Source organism: Lepisma saccharinum, chromosome 7 (assembly GCF_977018435.1).
Source record: "Lepisma saccharinum chromosome 7, izLepSacc3.1, whole genome shotgun sequence".
Lineage (NCBI taxonomy): Eukaryota > Metazoa > Arthropoda > Insecta > Zygentoma > Lepismatidae > Lepisma > Lepisma saccharinum.
Genome location: NC_139235.1, coordinates 14,644,150 through 14,671,882, shown reverse-complemented (window position 1 = coordinate 14,671,882; position 27,733 = coordinate 14,644,150). Strand labels below are relative to the sequence as shown.

At 39.1% G+C, this 27,733-nt stretch overlaps 1 protein-coding gene across 1 annotated transcript in view; it reads right to left on the bottom strand.

Moving 5' to 3' along the window:
- The window catches only part of LOC145990105 (uncharacterized), a 65,593-nt gene that overhangs the window by 28,533 nt on the left and 9,327 nt on the right, over positions 1 to 27,733 (bottom strand). The window contains exons 3-5 of the mRNA XM_083125759.1: positions 6,850 to 7,093; positions 6,137 to 6,322; positions 4,662 to 4,829 (exon numbers count right to left, since the gene is read on the bottom strand). Of these exons, the coding sequence (XP_082981885.1) occupies positions 4,662 to 4,829; positions 6,137 to 6,322; positions 6,850 to 7,093 (598 nt within the window). The remainder of the gene's footprint in view (positions 1 to 4,661; positions 4,830 to 6,136; positions 6,323 to 6,849; positions 7,094 to 27,733) is intronic.

Here is a 27,733-nt window from a genome sequence, read left to right as displayed (position 1 = left end):
CGCTTTTTATTAGCGATCCTGGTTTTCCCCTTTGGTCGTCAAATAGGAGGTGGCGCTATTGTCAGTTTAGTCGACCCTACTCTTTCTACAAGTATAGCTTGTATTGTTTGACAAAGAAGCGGGGGGAAAGCGAGCACATAAATAAGATTACGCTTTAAAGGAAGATAGTAAATTAAACGAAGAAAAGAAGAAGAAGCCTTTTCGATTATCAAAGAAGAAGCCGTTTCCATAATAAAAGAAGAAGAAGCTTTTTCCATATTAAAAGAAGAAGAAGAAGCCGTTTCCATAATAAAAGAAGAAGAAGCTTTTTCCATATTAAAAGAAGAAGAAGCCTATTAAAAGAAGAAGCCATTTAAAAGAAGAAGAAGCCTTTTGATAATAAAAGAAGAAGCCTTTTCGATTATACATATATATATATATTTTCTCTGTATTTTGTCAAGTTCTCAGAATATAGATCCGCATTTTACTATATCCTCTTGGCTATAAAACGCTTTCTTATTTGGAATTCTCAAACAAAGAACCTATCCCCCTGAGATTAAGATATCTGTAGCCGTGGTAAATAACATGTAAGTACGTACCCACGAATGAGACGTAGCACTGTGCCCCTTTGCCTTCCCCCTGGACTTACATGATGATATGTATTACTCCAAGAAAGTGGTCGTACAGTGTAAACATTCAGATACACGTTGCAGTCTTATTGAACTATGTAGTGAAATAAAAAATGAAATTATCCTTGTCTTTAAAAACACAATTTTTGAACCTTTTCAATGTAACCAATGGAGGTACCAAATACATAGTACATTGCATACATTCCGTCTGCCACTTCAGGACGAAACGCGAAGTGCACAGCAACATCGTCTTCGTTAAAATCCCTATCCCCAACAACGAACTGTAAAATTTCTTTGTGAACATTGGGCCTCTTTCTAACTGGTTTTGAAAAAGCCTGAAATGGTACGTTTACTAGACATGTTACGTGGAACAATTGCACAAGACAACTACCCTTCACGTTACAACTCGTTCTTTCTTTCCTTTTGCATTGTTGATAAACGGTTTATTTTCCGCCTATTTGTTCTTCCTCGCACTGGAACAAGAATTTCAGCTGCTTTCAAAGTATCATCAAGTCGTGCTCGGGTGTAAAACATGGTAAGTGACATTTTGTTGATTTCTGAGTTCATTAAGAAAAAAGGTTATTAGAAACTTTACAGTAAATATATTGTTTTCGTGTTGTGTTTACCGATTTCAGAAGGCTTCACTGAGTCCAATGCAAATTGTATGATATGGCAATTTCACTCGAAAATTGAAGGATGGCACATTTTACTTTGTTTAAAAAAAAAAAAAAAGTCACCATGTTTTACACCCCGAGCACGACTTGGTGATACTTTGAAAGCAGCTCAAATGTTTGCTCCAGTGAGAGGAAGAACAAATAGGCGGAAAATAAACCGTTTATTAACAATGCAAAGGAAATGAAAGAGAAACATAACTCACATTAATCTGTAGGCAATTATCGAAAACCACAAACAGACCACTTGAAGAAACAACGGAAGAAAAAAATCATAATAATAATGCTGACGAAAAAAAAAAATGGCTGCTGATCTTTATAGAGGCTGCCGCCAGTACAGGAAAGTATAGATTTTTATTCAGCGCAGTAAAGATGAGCGCCGAACGTGGCAACACGGTGCACAGCGATAACCGTTAAACCGTGAAAACTGCCGGACTTGCACTGTGAGTCGGTGCTTGCTGTGTTGCCACGTTCGGCGATCATCTTTACTCTGCTGAATAAAAATCTGTATAAAATCGGTTTCTCCATGTGAATTAACAGTAATAATGGATTTTAAAAACAGATGCAAAGAGCTTCGAAACAAGACCATTTCGTATTTGTAGGACTAAGGAAAAGTTTTTCGTAGAATTGATGATAACGGTTTTTTGACATTCTTTTTAAATCTCAAAAATAAGATTTATGTTTAAAATCGTTCTGCCTTCACCATACTAAAATTTCATCACGATAGGACAATCCGTTTTTGATTTATAGGATTTCAATAAGAGCGATCGTTTGCAAAATTAAAAAAAACGGCCAGACCCGAAAATATGTGTTATATAGCATATATATATATATATATATATATATATATATATATACACAGGGTGACTGGTAATTAGATGTATTCACTGAAAGGGGTTAAAGTAGAGACAATTTGCAATAAATTTGACCATATGATACCCCGTGGCCGCGGTGGCTCAGTCGGTAACACGTCTGACTACCATGCTCAAGGTCCCGGGTTCAAATCCGGGAACTTTTCTAACGGTGGAAGCGGCCCCGGCGCCTACCCAGCGTCGAATAACATGGGCACCTGGGGGGTAAAGGCGGTCAGGGGCGTGATGCTGATCACATCACCCCCCACTCACGACCGGATCAAGAAAGTGTGGGGCGTTACCCCCGCACCCCCTATACGCCTTCATGGCGTGGTGCTATGCACAGGGGAACACTTTACCTTTTTTTTTGATACCCCGTCCGAAAATTAGTAGTTTTCGAGATGATCGAATTTCTATTGTTTTTTTAAAAAATGACAATTTTCCACATAAAAAGATGAATTGAGAAAAAACTGCTCCTTGTATGGAACTTATTTCAGCGTTTTCTGATAGCTAACAAATAAGTGGTTCGTTGGAAAAAAAAGTTTTTCCAAAATTACAATCACATGTAAGTACCGGGTGGGTCTAACCTTACAAGTGATGATAAAAAAATGCACTCTTAGTTTACTTGGCAACGTATTAATAACAAAAATGGTACGACACGAAGCGTACAAATTACTTAAATTACTTCCTTGTGACATCTGCTACCCAACAAGGTACAAATGTTGCTAACATACATATTTATGTACAAGAAATAATACTTCATTCATCTTCATGTGAATGGAATCGATGAACAATACAATTAAAGAACATTACACGTCTTGCTCAAAGTGGGCACCTCCGTTACGAATGCAGGCACGCAGGTTTTTACGGACATTTGGTCTCTTAACTCGTGATGTGATGGTGTCCTTGATGTGTTGACCAGCTGTTAAGATCCTCTCCCTGAGCTCTTCTTGCGAGTTTACCGGTGTCTTGTCATGTGGCTCCAAATGTAAAAGTCGCAAGGAGTCAAATCGGTGGATCAAGCTGGCCAGGGAATCGGGCCACCTTGGCCAATCCATTTCTTTGGGTAATTTTCATCCAGCCACTGCGCACGCCCAGGCAGAAGTATGGGTGGGCGTCATCAACAATCATTTGATCGAGCCATTTTTCCTGCCCCAAATCTTAAATGGCATCATCACTTATGAACATTTTTTGAGGAACGGGATGGCAATGTTTTTGGAGGATGTGCCTCTAGCAACAAGACGTGACATGATTTATCAGCATGATGACTGCCCCGCTCGATCCCCCTATCGATTTGAAGCCTTGCGACTTTTACATTTGGAGCCACATGACAAGACACCGGTAAACTCGCAAGAAGAGCTCAGGGAGAGGATCTTAACAGCTGGTCAACACATCAAGGACACCATCGCATCACGAGTTAAGAGACCAAATGTCCGTAAAAACCTGCGTGCCTGCATTCGTAACGGAGGTGCCCACTTTGAGCAAGACGTGTAATGTTCTTTAATTGTATTGCTCATTGATTCCATTCACATGAAGAAGAATGAAGTATTATTTCTTGTACACAAATGTGAATGTTAGCAACATTTGTACCTTGTTGGAAAGCAGATGACACAAGGAAGTAATTTAAGTAATTTGTACGCTTCGTGTCATACCAATTTTGTTATTAATACGTTGCCAAGTAAACTAAGAGTGCATTTTTTTATCATCACTTGTAAGTTTAGACCCACCCGTTACTTACATGTGATTGTAATTTGGGAAAAACTTTTTTTTCCAACGAACCACATATTTGTTAGCTATCAGAAAACGCTGAAGTAAGTTCCATACAATGAGCAGTTTTTTTCTCAATTCATCTTTTTATGTGGAAAATTGTCATTTTTAAAAAAAAACAATAGAAATTCGATTATCTCCAAAACTACTAATTTTCGGACGGGTATCATATGGTCAAATTTATTGCAAGTTGTCTCTACTTTAACCCCTTTCAGTGAATACATCTAATTACCAGTCACCCTGTATATATATATACAAAAAACAGATCCACAATATATACGTACATGTAAGTTATAGCTTGATGCATTTTGATTACAATCAGTTTTCATAAGTATTTGAATGGTACCAGTTCCGCAAATTAACAGTGTATTCAAATCTCCAGCACCACTGAACAGCAATGATAATTCTATGTTTAGACAATAATATATATTTTGAATTAAATGTTGCGTATTAGCAAATTATTAAACAACCCATTCATTTATTTATGCAAGCACAAAATTGAATTTTTTACAAATTTGAAAAATCGTCGATGATATATTCGTAGCTCTTTATAGGTTCACATTTAACTATATGAGACTTCGAGGGGTGGGGGGCATGGCCCTCATGGATCCTCCCCTTGATACGGGCCTGCTCACTCAAATCTTCACGATTAGCCAAAAGTGGCAGAAAGCGAAGTAAAATAAACCAAATCAATCATTTCGTGCACAAAATTACACAAGTAAGTTTTAAAACAAACTCTGAAAAAGAACCCTTTTTGTACTTACCAATTGTTTCGTAGGATAGACGAAATCCCTTGCTGGTACTGGGAATTTTATGTTTCGGGACTTCAACTTGAACGTAGAAGCTATTGGAATTGATAAAATTCAAATTCGTGTTTGCCTTGAGGCTGTGCGCGAGAAGCAGTGTGCCCTCATCGTTAACGAGCTCAGGACCTGAAAATAAAAGCAAAATGCAATCGGAAGAAATACAATCCTAACAATATTTAACACAATGCATTATTACATAGTGTTTCCTCACCAAGGGTCTTCCAGGACTAACGTTCTGTCAATCATAAACTCGAGGGTTTAATGTTGAAGCAACTAATGTTGGAGTCTTCCAACTGTCCACATCCTGGACAGGATCCACACACTCGTGACCATCCATCAGGTTCAGCTTCGTCTTGGCGTTTTTATAGGTCTCTCACCATCAGGTTTACCAACAAGATTTTTCTGACATGCTTGCTACTGGCCTCATAGGCATGAGCAGACACTCTGATTAAGGGGAGGAGTGGGCCTTGACGAAAGTTCCGCCGGAGAAAGAAAAACCTCATTCCATCTTCCTGCTTTATTGTATTGATGAGTACTAAACAGGGGCGTATATAGTGTGTGTCCGGAGCCACACAAGATCATTCTGTTAGAAGAATTCCAGCTTCCGTGGCACAAAAGTTCCCTATCCTCCTCCCCATTTATTTCCCTTCTCTGTGGTTCAGACTAATTAAATATAAACATGATTTCGTACAGCACATTCAAAACAACTACACTACAATAATCACAGAGCATGTTAAAAAGGTCATACATTTTTACAAATTAGAAGAATTTCACCAACAAATGGCTGACTTTCTACCTCCGTGACAAATGAACAACGAGCCCACGAGTCAAGTACTCAAGCCTGCAACGATACGTGCTCCGTGCTGTGGTCTCGATTGCTTGTTTACTTGACGCTTTCGAACTGTACTATGTGACGTCACTTCTGACAAGACAATACTTCAAGGCCTCCCCGATGGCGCAGTGGTAGCGTCGTCGCCTTGCAATCAACGGGTCCCGGGTTTGATACCCGGTGGAGGTACATAGTAGTTCGGATCCCGCTTTAAACTGTAGGTCCAGTCCCAATGAGCCTTACTGTGCATTAAGGCGATTTAAAACACTAACTCGACCAATGAATCAAAGACAATACTTCAAGTCTGCTTTTTGTACCTTTCGGACGCAGCTTTTGTTACGAATTAGTTGGTGCACCATTGACAGTAGCAGCCAGTGCCGTCGCCAGGAAGCAGAGGCAAGTGCTGGCGCATCCCTCAGCCACCTCATCCTATTATTGTGTGTTCAATCCTAGTAAACAGTTAAAACCAACTACCTTCTTTTATTATCAAAAGTGCTCTGACTACCATGGTTGGCTAGGCGATTAAAGTGGTGGAGGCGCCGGGCAATGCGATTAAAGGTATACTCCAAACCCCATACTTATATTGGATTGTATCCCTGCCTACCTGCATTGATGGTGAAGAAGTCCCCTTGGGAGGTGTCAATGTCGAATTCCTCAATGGTCACCTGAAGAGAAACTGCATTCTCTGCAACGACGCTCCACGTCCAATAACCAATGTCTGGATAAGGGTCATTTCCTTCTGGAAATTTGATACTTCCTGAATTACCCGTCACAGGTATTGAAGCGCTAGCTGGGAGAGAAAAACATAATTTTAATCACATTCATGTACAGTGGGATCCATGAGTATTACCGTGCAAATTGTTCATCACCATGCTCGTGCACTTTATTTGACCCAGTAAGAGCTTCAACAATTAAAAGAAAACTCAAAACAAGCTGTTGACAACTTCTGCACCAGCATACATAAAAATCCATCGCTTAAAAACACACAGGATGTAAGAGGAAAATGAATGACAATAGTCATGGACAATTTGCACGGTAATACTCATGGATCCCACTGTACTAAGCCCAGGATTCAATAGTAATGTTACAATAAAATATTTTTCTTCTGGGTGGGGAGGGGTAATACTACTACTAGAATGACCAACTTTTGGACATGAATTTAAAGGAGATTTCCAAATTTTGGCATTGAATTAACTTTTTTTTTAATTGCTCTATAATCCAGTTTGAACAACTGGGGAAATGATTCTTTCTATACATATCTTCAGGCGTTCATTATATACTGCGCAATAAAATATATTTACAAACTGTACTACTTACTAAAATTGATGATCTCGTAGAAGATGCGCCCATGTAACTGTTTTGGTTTCCCTGGAACAAATGAAATGTTCAGTGTGTTGTTAGCACTGACATAATAATAATCTCCTTCTATAGTTAGAAGTGTAAGATCTAGTACTTCGACTCCATCGTCCAAAGTTAAAGTTTCGTCTTTCGCGAGCTCCAAATCTTGCATCTTCAGCCTAATGTAGCTATCAACGTCACCTTCAAGATAGGAAAATCCTTCCTGAAATATGAAAAGAATGAAGTTAAGAGAAAGTTTTAAACAGTGATAGAAGTAGCACGCTACTGTAGCACTACAATTCTAAAATTGTAGCTGTAGCTTCCCTATAAATTTCTTGTAGCTTGTAGCGCAAATTTCGTTACAGCTACATTTCGTCCGGGCGTTTTGGGGTAAATTTTGCATCTCTTTATAGTTTTCTTTCATCAGTAGAAAAGAAGAAATGTCGCCATGTAACTGTGTAGCGCAATATTTTTTTTTTTTTGCTTTAGCGAAAAGTACAGTGGATCCATGAGTATTACCGTGCAAATTGTCAATGACTATTTTCATTAACTTATCTCTTCCATCCTACGTGTTTAAGCGATGGATTTTCATGTATGCTGGTGCACAAATTGTCAACAGCTTGATTTGAGTTTACTTTAAATTCTTGAAGCTCTTATTGGGTTAAAATAAAGTGCACGAACATGGTGATGGACAATTTGCACGGTAATACTCATGGATTCCACTGTACAAATATCTTCTCGTTCTCATTTCTTCTTTGGTCACGGTTGCCATTGATATTTTTCGTTGAAAATACTGCACTGCCTTCATATTCCGCTATTAAAAAATGAAATTATTCTAACAACAATTTGTTACAAAATGTTATTGGATTGTATTTATGTATAGTTTCAAAAATTAATTCTTGTATTATCCTAATTGCAGGCCAATTATATATAGTTATTTATTTATCACCTATAATAGAGCCTCTGGCTCCAATTACAATAGGTGTGCATAGAGTAAAAACAAATAGAAAAATATAATTACAACAATACAACAGAAGAAGAAAGAAAATACATATCTACACTAATAATTGCGTGAAGAATACGAGTACAAATTTTATGCAGTGCATTAATCTAATAAATAATATTTACAGAAAAGTAACCAGATGCATATCAATATACAGACATTCACAACTATACTCATACATATAAACGTATATGCACATAATTATATTTAAATATATACGCATATACACATAAACACACATAATTCTTTAGGGGGTTAATTTATTTTTAATGTTCTTTGAAGAACAGACAGGAACTGCTTGAAAGGCATAGCGAAATCCAAGTCTCCACCGTTTCTGATTATTTCATTAATACTTACATAGTCTTAGAATGGGCTAATTCTAGAGTACCTTCCATTCTCAAAAAAATTTAAACACATGCATGACACAGATGGTAACATTGCTTTCAAAATATGTGGAATGACGAATATCATGATGATAAATAAAGGAACCTATTATATACTAAGTACAACTGATATATGGTTGTTTAATATTTTTTGCAAGAGTGTGTACCGGAGTAGCTGTAGCTGTAAGGAAGCTACTTTTAAAATGAAGCGTTGTGATCTCTGGTTCAAATACCAATTATATAACAATTAAATACCAATAATATCGTTCCGAAGAACTGAGTGGGTTGGTAAAATACTAGATTCTGATTGCTAATCTCGTCTACACAATAAATAAGACTCTTTGCAAGAAAGAATAGGTGTAATTCCCACTGATCTGGAAAAGTCAGCCAAATCAAGCTATGGGTGAAAAAGTAAAGGAATTTTGAAAATGTATACACACCCAAAAAACCTAGGATATTCAGAGAAAATAAAGTGTATCTTTTGTACTTACAAAGGCTTGGGAATTAAATAAATCCATTTCTGTTCTTGAACCGACTGGGAGATATTCACTATAAACATTGCCCATCACAGTGACGGAGTGGTTAGCACAGCGCGCTACGACTCCAGGGTTGCCAAGTTCAAACTATCAGCCAGGGTTTCGGAGCGGAGCGGATCAACGCTCCGACTGTTGCCTACGCTCCGGAGCGAGGAGCGAGATTCTAAGAAATGGTTCGCTCCGCTCCGGAGCGGAGCGATGTCTTAGGCCCGCTCCGCTCCGGAGCGGAGCAGCGGGAATCGGAAAATTTCTCGCTCCGCTCCGGAGCGAGGAGCGAAGTTTTAGTAAATGGTTCACTCCGCTCCGGAGCGGAGCGCTACCTTGACACGCTCCGCTCCGGATCGGAGCAGAGGAAGTTGGAAAATTTCTCGCTCCGCTCCGGAGCGAGGAGCGAAATTTTAGGAAACGGTTCACTCCGCTCCGGAGCGGAGCGATACCTTGTGACGCTCCGCTCCGGAGCGAGGAGCGATATTCTAAGAACTTACACACTCCGCTCCGGAGCGACTCCGGAGCGCTCCGAGGTTGGATAATACGAGTGTATACAGAAAACTAACGATCAAAGGTTCCGAGTACCTTAGTAATTTTGTTTGTGGAATTTGTACGGCATTTGAAAATCACCCGTTATTGTTTTTATAAAACTGATTATTACGAAAGCTAACGCCACGGAAACAGTCCAGAAAAGATTACGTCACTCACCTACAGTGTTGCCAATAAGCAAGGAATAATCCTTACACAATACACCAGAGAAGGCACAATCAACCGCATACGTACGGTCACGGACACTGCCGGTGTAACGTGGAATTTGGACTCCGTAGAAAAGTGACTGTACAGTCAATTTTCTACGCAGTCCAAATTCCCCGTTTTCGTGACGGGGAATCTGGACTCCGTAGAAAAATGACTGTACAGCCAATTTTCTACAGAGAAAAATGACTGCCCTTTTCAGTTCCCGTCAATTAAGCAGGGGGTAAAATATCCCCGTAGAAAAATGACTGCCTGTCAATTCCTACTTAAAAGAGGGGGTACAAATTCCCCGTAGAAAAGTGACTGCCCCTTTAAATCCTGCTTATATTAAGAGGGGGTACAATTTCCCCGTAGAAAAGTGACTGCCCTATTAAATCCTGCTAATATTAGAAGGGGGTACAATTTCCCCGTAGAAAAGTGACTGCCCCCTTATATCCTGCTTATATTAGGAGGGGGTACAAATTCCCCGTAGAAAAGTGACTGCCCCCTTATATCCTGCTTATATTAGGAGGGGGTATAATTTCCCCGTAGAAAAGTGACTGCCCCTTTAAATCCTGCTTATATTAGGAGGGGGTATAATTTCCCCGTAGAAAAGTGACTGCCCTATTAAATCCTGCTAATATGAGAAGGGGGTACAATTTCCCCGTAGAAAAGTGACTGCCCCCTTATATCCAGCTTATATTAAAAGGGGGTACAAATTCCCCGTAGAAAAGTGACTGCCCCCTTATATCCTGCTTATATTAGGAGGGGGTACAATTTCCCCGTAGAAAAGTGACTGCCCCTTTAAATCCTGCTTATATTAGGAGGGGGTATAATTTCCCCGTAGAAAAGTGACTGCCCCCTTATATCCTGCTAATATGAGAAGGGGGTACAATTTCCCCGTAGAAAAGTGACTGCCCTATTAAATCCTGCTAATATGAGAAGGGGGTACAATTTCCCCGTAGAAAAGGGACTGCCCCCTTATATCCTGCTTATATTAGGAGGGGGTACAAATTCCCCGTAGAAAAGTGACTGCCCCCTTAAATCCTGCTTATATTAGGAGGGGGTATAATTTCCCCGTAGAAAAGTGACTGCCCCTTTAAATCCTGCTTATATTAGGACGGGGTATAATTTCCCCGTAGAAAAGTGATTGCCCTATTAAATCCTGCTAATATGAGAAGGGGGTACAATTTCCCCGTAGAAAAGTGACTGCCCTATTAAATCCTGCTTATATTAGGAGGGGGTACAATTTCCCCGTAGAAAAGTGACTGCCCCCTTATATCCTGCTTATATTAGGAGGGGGTATAATTTCCCCGTAGAAAAGTGACTGCCCTATTAAATCCTGCTAATATGAGAAGGGGGTACAATTTTCTCGTAGAAAAGTGACTGCCTATTAAATCCTGGTAATATGAGAAGGGGGTACAATTTCCCCGTAGAAAAGTGACTGCCCCCTTATATCCTGCTTATATTAGGAGGGGGTACAAATTCCCCGTAGAAAAGTGACTGCCCCCTTAAATCCTGCTTATATTAGGAGGGGGTATAATTTCCCCGTAGAAAATTGACTGCCCTTTTGAATCCTGCTTATATTAGGAGGGGGTATAATTTCCCCGTAGAAAAGTGACTGCCCCCTTATATCCTGCTTATATTAAGAGGGGGTACAAATTCCCCGTAGAAAAGTGACTGCCCCCTTAAATACTGCTTATATTAGGAGGGGGTACAATTTCCCCGTAGAAAAGTGACTGCCCCCTTATATCCTGCTTATATTAGGAGGGGGTACAATTTCCCCGTAGAAAAGTGACTGCCCTATTAAATCCTGCTAATATTAGAAGGGGGTACAATTTCCCCGTAGAAAAGTGACTGCCCCCTTATATCCTGCTTATATTAGAAGGGGGTACCAATTCCCCGTAGAAAAGTGACTGCCCCCTTAAATCCTGCTTATATTAGGAGGGGGTAAAATTTCCCCGTAGAAAAGTGACTGCCCCCTTAAATCCTGCTTATATTAGAAGGGGGTATAATTTCCCCGTAGAAAAGTGACTGCCCCTTGAAATCCTGCTTATATTAGGAGGGGTATAATTTCCCCGTAGAAAAGTGACTGCCCTATTAAATCCTGGTAATATGAGAAGGGGGTACAATTTTCCCGTAGAAAAGTGACTGCCCTATTTAATCCTGCTAATATGAGAGGGGGGTACAATTTCCCCGTAGAAAAGTGACTGCCCCCTTATATCCTGCTTATATTAGGAGGGGGTACAAATTCCCCGTAGAAAAGTGACTGCCCCCTTAAATCCTGCTTATATTAGGAGGGGGTATAATTTCCCCGTAGAAAATTGACTGCCCTTTTAAATCCTGCTGATATTAGGAGGGGGTATAATTTCCCCGTAGAAAAGTGACTGCCCCCTTATATCCTGCTTATATTAAGACGAGGTACAAATTCCCCGTAGAAAAGTGACTGCCCCCTTAAATACTACTTATATTAGGAGGGGGTACAATTTCCCCGTAGAAAAGTGACTGCCCCCTTATATCCTGCTTATATTAGGAGGGGGTACAATTTCCCCGTAGAAAAGTGACTGCCCTATTAAATCCTGCTAATATTAGAAGGGGGTACAATTTCCCCGTAGAAAAGTGACTGCCCCCTTATATCCTGCTTATATTAGAAGGGGGTACAAATTCCCCGTAGAAAAGTGACTGCCCCCTTAAATCCTGCTTATATTAGGAGGGGGTAAAATTTCCCCGTAGGAAAGTGACTGCCCCCTTAAATCCTGCTTATATTAGAAGGGGGTATAATTTCCCCGTAGAAAAGTGACTGCCCTATTAAATCCTGCTAATATTAGAAGGGGGTACAATTTCCCCGTAGAAAAGTGACTGCCCCCTTATATCCTGCTTATATTAGGAGGGGGTACAAATTCCCCGTAGAAAAGTGACTGCCCCCTTTATTCCTGCTTATATTAGGAGGGGGTATAATTTCCCCGTAGAAAAGTGACTGCCCCTTTAAATCCTGCTTATATTAGAAGGCGGTATAATTTCCCCGTAGAAAAGTGATTGCCCTATTAAATCCTGCTAATATGAGAAGGGGTACAATTTCCCCATAGAAAAGTGACTGCCCCCTTATATCCTGCTTATATTAGGAGGGGGTACAAATTCCCCGTAGAAAAGTGACTGCCCCCTTAAATCCTGCTTATATTAGGAGGGGGTATAATTTCCCCGTATAAAAGTGACTGCCCCTTTAAATCCTGCTTATATTAGGAGGGGGTATAATTTCCCCGTAGAAAAGTGACTGCCCTATTAAATCCTGCTAATATGAGAAGGGGGTACAATTTCCCCGTAGAAAAGTGAGTGCCCTATTAAATCCTGATAATATGAGAAGGGGGTACAATTTCCCCGTAGAAAAGTGACTGCCCCCTTATATCCTGCTTATATTAGGAGGGGGTACAAATTCCCCGTAGAAAAGTGACTGCCACCTTAAATCCTGCTTATATTAGGAGGGGTATAATTTCCCCGTAGAAAAGTGACTGCCCCTTTAAATCCTGCTTATATTAGGAGGGGGTATAATTTCCCCGTAGAAAAGTGACTGCCCCTTTAAATCCTGCTTATATTAGTAGGGGGTATAGTTTCCCCGTAGAAAAGTGACTGCCCCCTTAAATCCTGCTTATATTAGGAGGGGGTATAATTTCCCCGTTGAAAAGTGACTGCCCCTTTAAATCCTGCTTATATTAGGAGGGGGTATAATTTCCCCGTAGAAAAGTGACTGCCCCCTTAAATCCTGCTTATATTAGGAGGGGGTATAATTTCCCCGTAGAAAAGTGACTGCCCCCTTAAATCCTGCTTATATTAGGAGGGGGTATAATTTCCCCGTAGAAAAGTGACTGCCCCTTTAAATCCTGCTTATATTAGGAGGGGGTACAATTTCCCCGTAGAAAAGTGACTGCCCCCTTAAATCCTGCAAATATTAGGGGGGGTACAATTTCCCCGTATAAGAGTGACTGCCCCTTAAATCCTGCTAATATTAGGAGGGGGTACAAATTCCCCGTAGAAAAGTAACTGCCTCCTTAAATCCTGCTTATATTAGGAGGGGGTATAATTTCCCAGTAGAAAAGTGACTGCCCCTTTAAATCCTGCTTATATTATCAGGGGGTACAATTTCCCCGTAGAAAAATGACTGCCTCCTTAAATCCTGCTTATATTAGGAGGGGTATAATTTCCCCATAGAAAAGTGACTGCCCCATTAAATCCTGCTAATATTAGAAGGGGGTACAATTTCCCCGTAGAAAAGTGACTACCCCTTTTATCTTTAATATATATGGAGGGAGTACAAATTTCCCTATAGAAAAGTTACTGTTCTAATAATTAGTTCTTACATGAGAAATTGCATACAAAATGCTACGGAGAAAAGATGCTGCTTACTTAATTTACTTCACAAAACAGTAGGGAAATTAGATGTACTATATTGTCATATAATTAAGCCTTGTTTCCATATTAAAACCAATAAGTTGCTGACCAAGGCAGTTTATTAATATATAAACACTTAACACGTAACGTTTCGACCCTGTATCAGGGTCTTCCTCAGACGAAGAACTAAACTAACTAGTTTTTTACTATATTGTCGTATAAAGCCTTTATAACTCTGGTATCTGGCTCATCATTGACTTAATTATTACGTACAACTTTCTCATTTGAATGTTCATCAAAACATTTGAATGAGTCTACCATTTGAGTAGGGTGATAAAGGTGTCCTGGGTTCAATACCCGGTGGAGGCACATAGTAATTCGGATCCAACTTTAAACTTTGGGTCCATTCTTGATTAGACTTAGTGTGCATAATTTAAAACGCTAACTCAATCAATCCATCAATCAAGACATTTGAATTGCATTTTCTTGAAACATTTTGGACAACAAATTTGTACACAATGTGTGTGTGTACTGTCACAAATAAATAGGTTTCTCATCATAAAAATACTTCTTATATAATCTATGCATAACTAACAAAAAGTAAAACACTTTGTCCCTTGTGGTAATTATATTTATTTGAAAAGCACGACGAGAGCCCGTAGAAGCGATATTTTAACATGGAAATATTTTATAACTTGTAAAATATAATTGAAAGTGGTTGCTTCCACATATCCGTAGTAACTCTCGAATTTAAAAATTACATTGATGCATTTTATGATAGAACCTTTGATCAATTTTTAAAATAATCGAATACACACGTTATTCGTGTTATGAGGTTGATAAATCATAATTTTGTTACACAGAAACATATATTACATATAAACATACTTACACACACCAACATATTTATGTACACACTAATCATATTTTCATAGGAACAAATAACAAGATACATCTACACACAGACTATAGTTTTAATTGTAACATTTTGATCAGAATCAATACGATTCAGAAACACCAGGAGTACACAAGTCAAATAAAACAATTGTTTTAACTTCAAAAAAATTGAACAAAAAAATAATATACAATGCATATAGCATGAGAATTATGATTTATCACTTTTCACTAAATATGTATTTCAATAATGCTGTAGTGCATTTTAATATAATATGTGATGTATTTCAATTTATACAAAAACTTTATCAAATACAGACATTTATAATTTCGTTGTGGTTTGCAACTAACCTATTACATATTATTCACCATGTTTAACACATGAAGGAGTCAGTGGATGATATTCTTAAGCCACATGTTTGATTTTTATGTTGTTGTTGTTGAACATACCATCATGCACAATAAGCAACCCACTGTCCAAAAAGTGCGAGACATTGTCATTTTTCTTTTCGAATGGCAGTATAATATGTACATCACTGAAGTTTTTGGCTCTCCAACCAGGTGGTCATCTGTGTAGTGATATAGTCATAAGCCACACTTTCCCACTACGTAGGCTGTACATGCACCGTTAGAAAACATGGATTTTGGAGACAATAATGAAGGAAGTGACGAGTCACATCTTTTTGATAGTAATAGTGGAAATTTCTGGCACCCGTCAGCTAGCAGTTCAGTGTGGAACTCATCCTTCTGTACGTGTAATTATGAAATAGAGTTGTGGTTATGTTCGCTGTGGCTTGTGACTATCCGTTGAAAGTTTATATGCTGCATAAAACATTGATTACTACAATCCTCTGATCACATTAACTAAATATAAAGTATATTTTCTTTCAAGCTAGTAAATATCTATGTCAAACGTGATTAATTAAGGCAGACGTCCCATTAACTTGAGCCGACCAGCTGAAGCATTGCCACAAAAATCCACACTTTCAAGGAAAAGGCAGCTGAATCGCCCACGATAGAACAGGGAGAAAGCAAAATGGAGACGTATATATCGTGCATCATTCTACACATGATACATAAACAACTTGTAAAGAATGCATGGTACCAACGTGCTCATCTTTCGAGAAAATTAATGTAGCCCTTACTGTACCTCCCTATCATATCGCACAGCTTTTCTGTAGAATATAGTCATAAGCCAAATTCGAGGTTTTCTCCAAGTTATTAGGTTAGAAACTACGGGAAGACATGGGCATTCAGGTTTACTGATTTTATGCATCATTAATAACATATTAAGGTTTACATTCACCTCAATCCCGTGTCCATAAATTACGATGCTGATTTAGCATTAAAATCACCCAGGTCTCAAGATGAATGCAGATATTACATACTCTCTCAGCATTTTGTCGTACATTTCTTGGAACAAGCGAAGGAATGTCTTAAACTAACAGCATGTACCGTACTCTTTGTTTTATCGGGTACTTATTGGCATCCGCTATTACGTCTCCATTTTGCTTTCTCTCTGTTCTATCGTGGGCGATTCAGCTGCCTTTTCCTTGAAAGTGTGGATTTTTGTGGCAATGCTTCAGCTGGTCGGCTCAAGTTAATGGGACGTCTGCCTTAATTAATCACGTTTGACATAGATATTTACTAGCTTGAAAGAAAATATACTTTATATTTAGTTAATGTGATCAGAGGATTGTAGTAATCAATGTTTTATGCAGCATATAAACTTTCAACGGATAGTCACAAGCCACAGCGAACATAACCACAACTCTATTTCATAATTACACGTACAGAAGGATGAGTTCCACACTGAACTGCTAGCTGACGGGTGCCAGAAATTTCCACTATTACTATCAAAAAGATGTGACTCGTCACTTCCTTCATTATTGTCTCCAAAATCCATGTTTTCTAACGGTGCATGTACAGCCTACGTAGTGGGAAAGTGTGGCTTATGACTATATCACTACACAGATGACCACCTGGTTGGAGAGCCAAAAACTTCAGTGATGTAGGGGAAGGTGGGGCAAAGTGAAATAGCTAACAAATAATAATATTTGAAACGCATGTAATTACAGAAATAACAAATCTAAATACACAGTGTAATACCTACATATGTTGGCTACATATAATAAAAACAATGAGATGTAGCCATCTTTACTTTAGGAAAGACATACAATATTTATAAACACTGCAAAAATTTCACTTTGCCCCATATATGGGGCAAAGTGAAAAACTAATTGGGGCAAAGTGAAATACACCAATTATGAAACATTACAATTAATTATGTGTTACAATTGTCACAAATGTAATGGTTTTCATCATCAATCTCATTATCAAATGTTGTGCATTCCTCATGAGCCCATTTCTTGCACTTGGAGCACGTGATCCATCCCTCACCTGGCTTCGATCTTGAAAAGGGCTCACTACAAAACATGCACTCTTCTTCGTCACTCTCATCAGAAGATTCATCATCTAGGCCTACTGGTAGTTTTGGTTTTTTGTTCTTATCCTTGCTTAGAGCTCGACCCCCAAACAATTGTTTACGCGCTGGCCTCTTCTTACATGATGAATCTTCGCTGTTTCCTGTAGCTGAAGAGTTATGAACCTTCAGCTCTGTCAAGTAAGGACTAGAAGTCAAAACTGCTGTCACTCCTGTCTTTCTCGATGTTTTTCGGATACTGTTGTCTCTTATCATTGCAGGCAAAGGCAAGATGTCCTTAGGGCTCACCTGTTTACACAGTTTTGATGAAGTGCTAGGTTGTGGCTGTACCGTTAGGACGTCAAATGGACGAACTTTTGGCTCATCGCGAACTATTTGTACTCCTACTCCTGATGGACCAGCTGATGCCTCTCCTGGAACTGCCGATTGGTTTGGAATTACATCGTCCTCACCTGGAGGTGGTCTGTTCGTCGTTTCTGCAGCTACAAAAGCCTCTTCCGGAAAGATGTTGGGGTCACAAGGACAGATTCCAGTTGACCTGAATCCATTTACTGCGGTCACTGTGGTGGCTGCCTTCATGTACGCTTTCCCAAAAAGTTCACCAACTTCAGTTATAGAGACTACCTTTCCTGGGTGATTACGTAGCCACGTTGCACATTCCTGAGAATAAAATGTGCTTAATGGGCTCATGAAGGCAACATCTAGAGGTTGGAGTTTATGACTCGTGTGAGGAGGGATACACAGGATATGCACGTGGTTGTCGCGTGCCTTTAGGACCAATTGAAGGTTCTTTGTGTGGGTCGCGTGGCCATCGAGAATAAGGAGTGCAGGATCATGAACGGAAGGTTTGGTACAATGGATGAAATGATCAAACCACTTTGTAAAAATATCTGTCTGCATCCAGCCTGAAGGGTGGCAATGAACAATCGTATCTGGAGGTGTTCCATGGGAAAAGGCTGGATTATTTCTAACACGTGGAAAAATAAGAAGAGGTGGAATGTAGTATCCTGCTGCACTAAAGCAGATCACAGCAGTTGTTGTTGTTCCTCTTTCTGCTGATGAAATTTGCCCAACTTGTTACAGCTAGAGCCATAGACTCCTCTGTCCAGGATTGCTGATTAGTTGTGCGTTTGTAATTACGTACCATCTTGCCTGAAACAAGAAGATGTAACATAAATAATACACAATTTTATTGGAATTGTATTAAAATCTAACCATTACTATTTAGATACTTCGAGAAACTGTAGCCCGGGGCAAAGTGGAATAACATTTCTCTTTGCCCCTTTCATTTTGCCCCTGGCACACAGTACAGGTTTATAAATTATTTGCATTTAATTTATTTCCTCTTTACACATTTTGCCATTGCCACATGATGCATGACTTTATAAGTAATGATAAAAATATCAAGAGAATAATGTTAACAAAATACATACCTCTCAGTGTGCAACGAAGCAGGGCGCCAATATTACAAGACCATGTGCTCCAAACACTTTCTTTGTTACTGAAGCCGGAGGAAAAGTTGTCGCGTGCTGCCACCTATGAGCGAGATGCACCTGTACGTGATGGTGACAATACATCGGCAAACCAAAAGATGGCGCTGCGTGTGTGCTTGGCAATTCGATCATTTCACTTTGCCCCTTATTTCGCTTTGCCCCACTTTCCCCTACATATTATACTGCCATTCGAAAAGAAAAATGACAATGTCTCGCACTTTTTGGACAGTGGGTTGCTTATTGTGCATGATGGTATGTTCAACAACAACAACATAAAAATCAAACATGTGGCTTAAGAATATCATCCACTGACTCCTTCATGTGTTAAACATGGTGAATAATATGTAATAGGTTAGTTGCAAACCACAACGAAATTATAAATGTCTGTATTTGATAAAGTTTTTGTATAAATTGAAATACATCACATATTATATTAAAATGCACTACAGCATTATTGAAATACATATTTAGTGAAAAGTGATAAATCATAATTCTCATGCTATATGCATTGTATATTATTTTTTTGTTCAATTTTTTTGAAGTTAAAACAATTGTTTTATTTGACTTGTGTACTCCTGGTGTTTCTGAATCGTATTGATTCTGATCAAAATGTTACAATTAAAACTATAGTCTGTGTGTAGATGTATCTTGTTATTTGTTCCTATGAAAATATGATTAGTGTGTACATAAATATGTTGGTGTGTGTAAGTATGTTTATATGTAATATATGTTTCTGTGTAACAAAATTATGATTTATCAACCTCATAACACGAATAACGTGTGTATTCGATTATTTTAAAAATTGATCAAAGGTTCTATCATAAAATGCATCAATGTAATTTTTAAATTCGAGAGTTACTACGGATATGTGGAAGCAACCACTTTCAATTATATTTTACAAGTTATAAAATATTTCCATGTTAAAATATCGCTTCTACGGGCTCTCGTCGTGCTTTTCAAATAAATATAATTACCACAAGGGACAAAGTGTTTTACTTTTTGTTAGTTATGCATAGATTATATAAGAAGTATTTTTATGATGAGAAACCTATTTATTTGTGACAGTACACACACACATTGTGTACAAATTTATTGTCCAAAATGTTTCAAGAAAATGCAATTCAAATGTCTTGATTGATGGATTGATTGAGTTAGCGTTTTAATTTATGCACACTAAGTCTAATCAAGAATGGACCCAAAGTTTAAAGTTGGATCCGAATTACTATGTGCCTCCACCGGGTATTGAACCCAGGACACCTTTATCACCCTACTCAAATGGTAGACTCATTCAAATGTTTTGATGAACATTCAAATGAGAAAGTTGTACGTAATAATTAAGTCAATGATGAGCCAGATACCAGAGTTATAAAGGCTTTATACGACAATATAGCACATCTAATTTCCCTACTGTTTTGTGAAGTAAATTAAGTAAGCAGCAACTTTTCTCCGAAGCATTTTGTATGCAAATTCTCATGTAAGAACTAATTATTAGAACAGTAACTTTTCTAGGGGGAAATTTGTACCCCCTCCATATATATTAAAGATAAAAGGGGCAGTCACTTTTCTACGGGGAAATTGTACCCCCTTCTAATATTAGCAGGATTTAATGGGGCAGTCACTTTTCTACGGGGAAATTATACCCCCTCCTAATATAAGCAGGATTTAAGGGGGCAGTCACTTTTCTACGGAGAAATTATACCCCCTCCTAATATAAGCAGGATTTAAAGGGGCAGTCACTTTTCTACGGGGAATTTGTACCCCCTCTTAATATAAGCAGGATATAAGGGGGCAGTCACTTTTCTACGGGGAAATTGTACCCCCTTCTCATATTAGCAGGATTTAATAGGGCAGTCACTTTTCTACGGGGAAATTGTACCCCCTTCTCATATTAGTAGGATTTAAAAGGGCAGTCACTTTTCTACGGGGAATTTGTACCCCCTCTTAATATAAGCAGGATATAAGGGGGCAGTCACTTTTCTACGGGGAAATTATACCCCCTCCTAATATAAGCAGGATTTAAGGGGGCAGTCACTTTTCTACAGGGAATTTGTACCCCCTCTTAATATAAGCAGGATATAAGGGGCAGTCACTTTTCTACGGGGAAATTGTACCCCCTTCTCATATTAGCAGGATTTAATAGGGCAGTCACTTTTCTACGGGGAAATTGTACCCCCTTCTCATATTAGCAGGATTTAAAGGGGCAGTCACTTTTCTACGGGGAAATTATACCCCCTCCTAATATAAGCAGGATTTTAACGGGCAGTCACTTTTCTACGGGGAAATTATACCCCCTCCTAATATAAGCAGGATTTAAGGTGGCAGTCACTTTTCTACGGGGAATTTGTACCCCCTCTTAATATAAGCAGGATATAAGGGGGCAGTCACTTTTCTACGGGGAAATTGTACCCCCTTCTCATATTAGCAGGATTTAATAGGGCAGTCACTTTTCTACGGGGAAATTATACCCCTCCTAATATAAGCAGGATTTAAGGGGGCAGTCACTTTTCTACGGGGAATTTGCACCCCCTCCTAATATAAGCAGGATATAAGGGGGCAGTCACTTTTCTACGGGGAATTTGTACCCCCTCCTAATATAAGCAGGATATAAGGGGCCAGTCAGTTTTCTACGGGGAAATTGTACCCCCTTCTCATATTAGCAGGATTTAAAAGGGCAGTCACTTTTCTACGGGGAAATTATACCCCCTCCTAATATAAGCAGGATTTAAAGGGGCAGTCACTTTTCTACGGGGAAATTGTACCCCCTCCTAATATAAGCAGGGTTTTAGGGGGCAGTCACTTTTCTACGGGGAATTTGTACCCCCTCCTAATATAAGCTGGATATAAGGGGGCAGTCACTTTTCTACGGGGAAATTGTACCCCCTTCTCATATTAGCAAGATTTAATAGGGCAGTCACTTTTCTACGGGGAAATTATACCCCCTCTTTTAAGTGGGAATTGACAGGCAGTCACTTTTCTACGGGGAAATTATACCCCCTCCTAATATAAGCAGGATTTAAGGGGGCAGTCACTTTTCTACGGGGAATTTGTACCCCCTCCTACTATAAGCAGGATATAAGGGGGCAGTCACTTTTCTACGGGGAAATTGTACCCCCTTCTCATATTAGCAGGATTTAATAGGGAGTCACTTTTCTACGGGGAAATTATACCCCCTCCTAATATAAGCAGGATTTAAAGGGGCAGTCACTTTTCTACGGGGAAATTATACCCCCTCCTAATATAAGCAGGAATAAAGGGGGCAGTCACTTTTCTACGGGGAATTTGTACCCCATCCTAATATAAGCAGGATATAAGGGGGCAGTCACTTTTCTACGGGGAAATTGTACCCCCTTCTAATATTAGCAGGATTTAATAGGGCAGTCACTTTTCTACGGGGAAATTATACCCCCTCCTAATGTAAGCAGGATTTACGGGGGCAGTCACTTTTCTACGGGGAAATTTTACCCCCTCCTAATATAAGCAGGATTTAAGGGGGCAGTCACTTTTCTACGGGGAATATGTACCCCCTCCTAATATAAGCAGGATATAAGGGGGCAGTCACTTTTCTACGGGGAAATTGTACCCCCTTCTCATATTAGCAGGATTTAATAGGGCAGTCACTTTTCTACGGGGAAATTATACCCCCTCCTAATATAAGCAGGATTTAAAGGGGCAGTCACTTTTCTACGGGGAAATTATACCCCCTCCTAATATAAGCAGGATTTAAGGGGGCAGCACTTTTCTTCGGGGAATTTGTACCCCCTCTTAATATAAACAGGATATAAGGGGGCAGTCACTTTTCTACGGGGAAATTGTACCCCCTTCTCATATTAGCAGGATTTAATAGGGCAGTCACTTTTCTACGGGGAAATTGTACCCCCTTCTCATATTAGTAGGATTTAAAAGGGCAGTCACTTTTCTACGGGGATATTATACCCCCTCCTAATATAAGCAGGATTTAAAGGGGCAGTCACTTTTCTACGGGGAAATTGTACCCCCTCCTAATATAAGCAGGGTTGAAGGGGGCAGTCACTTTTCTACGGGGAATTTGTACCCCCTCCTAATATAAGCAGGATATAAGGGGGCAGTCACTTTTCTACGGGGAAATTGTACCCCCTTCTCATATTAGCAGGATTTAATAGGGCAGTCACTTTTCTACGGGGAAATTATACCCCCTCCTAATATAAGCAGGATTTTAACGGGCAGTCACTTTTCTACGGGGAAATTATACCCCCTCCTAATATAAGCAGGATTTAAGGGGGCAGTCACTTTTCTACGGGGAAATTGCACCCCCTCCTAATATAAGCAGGATTTAATTGGGCAGTCACTTTTCTACGGGGAATTTGTACCCCCTCTTTTAAGTGGGAATTGACAGGCAGTCATTTTTCTACGGGGATATTTTACCCCCTGCTTAATTGACGGGAACTGAAAAGGGCAGTCATTTTTCTCTGTAGAAAATTGACTGTACAGTCATTTTTCTACGGAGTCCAAATTCCCCGTCACGAAAACGGGGAATTTGGACTGCGTAGAAAATTGACTGTACAGTCACTTTTCTACGGAGTCCAAATTCCCCGTTACACTGGCTTGTAATGAATACATTGACTTTTAATGGAATCGTTACAAGCCGGCAGTGTCCGTGACGTACAACGCGCAATGTGTCAACTGTGAAGCGTAGAAGAAGTGTGGCAAACCTGGAGGGCCAGTGGTGTGGAGAAGGCAAGGGGAAGCTTCGAGCTTCACTGGACTGTTTTCGTGAAGAAAGCGATATTATTATTATTATTATTATTATTATTATTATTATTACATTATCATTATCACTTTTACTACTCTACTACTACTTCTGGGGACAATATATTTCAATAGCAGGTGTGCCACCTGTGGTTTTATAAGTTGAGAGAATGGAACCACTCTCATTTCCTGCCACCAGGGATCGCGACTGAAACTCATTTCGGTTCAACTTCTGGTTCGGGCTAAGCACTTCGGCATATCGGCCCGACGTTACAGTCCACGCCGCGGGAGAAGTGAGTTATTCCGGAATATTGGTTCGAGTAACACTGGCGAAACTACTGCAGAAAATCCATTCGACCTTCTAAAAGGCCAGGAGCACGCAGAGAAAGACGAAGCAACTTGTACGGAGGAAGATAAAAGGCGGACAGGTGTTCATGCAAAACACTCGCTGGTAGCCTGGTGCAAATTCTCAGAAATGTGGCTGTAAAAAGTGTAGGAAGCATTTTTGAGGAAAAGCGGGCAAACAACATTTTCTGAATGTAATTGATGTGCTGATTACGAATATTTTGTTTGCCACTCTCGATTTTGATGTTATGTGCTTCAAATCGCTAAAAAACAAAATGGCGGCCATACGAAATGAGCTCCAAATAACTTTTGAAGGCGTAGGAACAAAATAGTGATCTTGGTGTCAGACATTATGTTTTTGGGTATGCTGAATCCAAATATTATGTTTTGTAATCTGAAATTTGAAGCTATTTGCTCCAAATCGCTAAAAAACAAAATGGCGGCAATACGAAATAAGGTCCTAATAACTTTTGAAGGAGCAGAAAGAAAATAGTGATCTTGGTGTCAAACATTATGTTTTTGGGTATGCTGAATCCGAATATTATGTTTTCTAATCTGACATGTTTGAAAATTGTTGTAGTTTTTTCCTCTTTTTTAAACAAAAGAACCACAAAAATGACTAAACCTATGATACATTTTTTTTTCTTTTTTTACTTTATTTGAGAATGACAGAAACATAGAACCATGGATCCACTTATAAATTTGAAAAGACCTGCACGTGTGAGCCATCATCTTAAGATGTTTCTTATCAGTTCCTCCAGAACATTGCCACAAACAAAGGATTTAGCTACTTCAGATATTCAAGATATTCTCCTCAAAGCTGAAACACTGGATCAGGTAAAGCTAGACACCTTCGTGAAGGAAAGGATGATGTCCCCTGGTGAAAGTCACACACAAGTCAAGTCAAGAGATCCTCTAGATAAATCATATTCAAAGACATTTAAGTCCCTCTATGAAGTTAAATTTGGTAGTAAGTGGCAAGGAAACCATTTTGAAAACTGACAGGAATATTCTCCAGCGCCTGGTAACTGCCTATGAGGCAGGTCGTAATGTGGATCTAAATCGCATTTTGTGTCATGAACTAATGCCTATTCCAATCTCCCTTGCCAACACAAACGGAAGTGTGAGAACAGGAAACAATGCCATTCTAGCTGATGTGATGAACAAGGATGTAATTTGTCCACCTGATATATCAATTCCGTCTGCGTCATGCCTTATAATAGATGGTCAAGCATTAGTTGTTGCACTTGGAAAGCCTGCAGGAGTTTTTAAACTTTGGTCAACTGGCAGATGTATTTCTTAACCTTGTTCTTTCTATGGGAAGAAGCTTTAAGAGGTTTGATGTCACCTTTGATCGGTATAACGCAACTTCAATCAAGGCTGGAACAAGGGATAGGCGCTTGAAACATGCTCATTTAGTAAGGAGAGTAATAGAAAATGGATCCGTGCCAATCCCCAACATATTCAGTGACTTTCTTGCTAACTCGGAGAATAAAAAAGATTTGGCCTGTTTTCTCTCTAATCATTTGATCGACAATGCTCCTGAAGACAAAATATTTGTGGTTTCCGGTGGATTTCACAAGGAGGATGACGTACGAACAAACAATCGTGATTTGTCTATTGAAGGATTGCAGGCAAACCACGAAGAGGCGGACACGCGCATTTTACTTCACTGTCTTCATTCTGGTGCTGATAACATTGTTGTCTCTCTCAGCACGTGATGCAGATGTATTAGTGCAATTGGTAGCGTTATTTCACAAGATTAGATGTAGGAAATTGTGGTTGCGAGCAGGAAAAAAAATCCAGTACAGGCAGAAGCTTTCATTTACGGATCCTGTCTTCGAAACTCTCATCCCATTCCACGCCATAACAGGATGCGACACAGTACCCTACATTGCTGGGATCAGTAAGAAGACAGCATGGAAAATATTTAACACTAATAATAAGGATCTACTAAATCTTGGTGTTGACGAATTGAAACAAGAAACAGCATACAAGGCAGAGAAGTTCATATGCAAGTTGTATGGTGTACCGGATGCAAGCAGCTGTGATGATGAAGCCAGAGTAAAGCTGTTCAGCAAAGGAAAAACAGCACAAGCACTCCCCCCCCCTCCCCACTACCGATGCTCTACGGTTACATGTACAACGGGTCCACTATCAAGCCATGGTTTAGAGGCAGTCGGTCATATCAAAACCTGTGTTACCACCACCTACTATCTTGGGATGAAAAATGGTTGATGGACAGCTCGTTCCAAAACTTCAATCGCTGCCACCAATTCCACAACCCTGGTTCGACATTGTCACCTGTGGATGTTTGGGTGGTTGTATATCCGCTACATGTTCCTACAGGAAAGGCCAGCTTGTATGTACTGCAGCTTGCAAATGTGTGCAGATACTGGCACTAAGGAGTGCATGAATATCCGTTACTAGAAAAATGTTATACTATTTTTGTAGGCAAAATAAGGTTGAATAAGGATAACGTGCGGATTTATCATACACTGGTACTGTTAATATTTCAATATGGTCTTATGCTTTGAATAATATTATTATTTTGCATCTTTACTTCAGAAATGTTCTATACTTTTTTCTGTATTAAAAACTTACTGTTACACTGTTTTATTCCTAGTTCAAAAGTATGGATACGAAACATTGCATGGATGCACGTAGCCGCCATTTTGTTTTTTAGCGATTTGGAACAAACAGCTTAAAATTTCAGATTAGAAAACATAATAATTGGATTCAGCATAGCCAAAAACATAATGTTTGACACCAAGATCACTATTTTCTTTCTGCTCCTTCAGAAGTTATTAGGACCTCATTTCGTATTGCCGCCATTTTGTTTTTTTAGCGATTTGGAGCAAATAGCTTCAAATTTCAGATTACAAAACATAATATTTGGATTCAGCATACCCAAAAATATAATGTTTGACACCAAGATCACTATTTAGTTTCTGCTCCTTCAAAAGTTAATAGGAACTCATTTCGTATGGCCGCCATTTTGTTTTTTTAGCGATTTGAAGCATATAACACCAAAATCGAGAGTGGCAAACAAAATATTCGCAATCAGCACATCAAATACATTTAGAAAATGTTGTTTGCCCGCTTTTCCTCAAAAATGCTTCCTACAGTCAGAATTTTCAAAAATTGTCCCAGTCTATGGTGCATGATTGCCATATCTTACTTTCTTTTACGCTGGTTATGTATGAGACTTTGAATGTAGCGAAAGGCAAAAGTTTAAAGTAATTGAAAATTCAGGTTGCTAATTTTAACTTTTCGATTTTTGAATGTATGAAGTTGAAAATCGGAATCATGCTTATTAATGTTACCGTCGGCCAATAAGGAAACGTCTTAATTTGAAATAGCTACAGAGTTTTCATATCTAACTTTTTTTAAATCCTGACACTAGAAAGTTGAAAACCGGCTTAACCAAAAATGTAAGTTGCCACATTTGGTTTACTTTTATGAAGGTATAAAGTCGAAAATCGGAATGCTGTTTGTATACAGCCGAACAAGGGAATTTAAATACAGGGTTGTCATATCGATTCTTTTTCCCAATTTTAAAGGCAGGAAGTTGAAATAGGTATTTAATGGTTACATACGTATACTACTGCAAAAATTACAAAATGTCTGGTTGCCATATCTAACATTTCAAGTTTGTAAGGAGTAACCTGGAAATAGGCATGGTGGTTATAAGAAAATTGCAAATATTTTGGAAAAACGACGAATGAAATGTTGCTATATTTAACTTTCTGAGTCTAGAAAGCCAGAAAACGTATACGTATAAAATAAATATTTTTTGTATTGAGTACGCTGTACACAGCAAACTGAAAGCAAGTTTTCAGTAATGAACAATGTGTAGTCAGCAGATAAGTCGAAACAAGATGTATAAACCTTAATAACCGTGATAAACACAAAATGTAATATTATCTACTTGGATA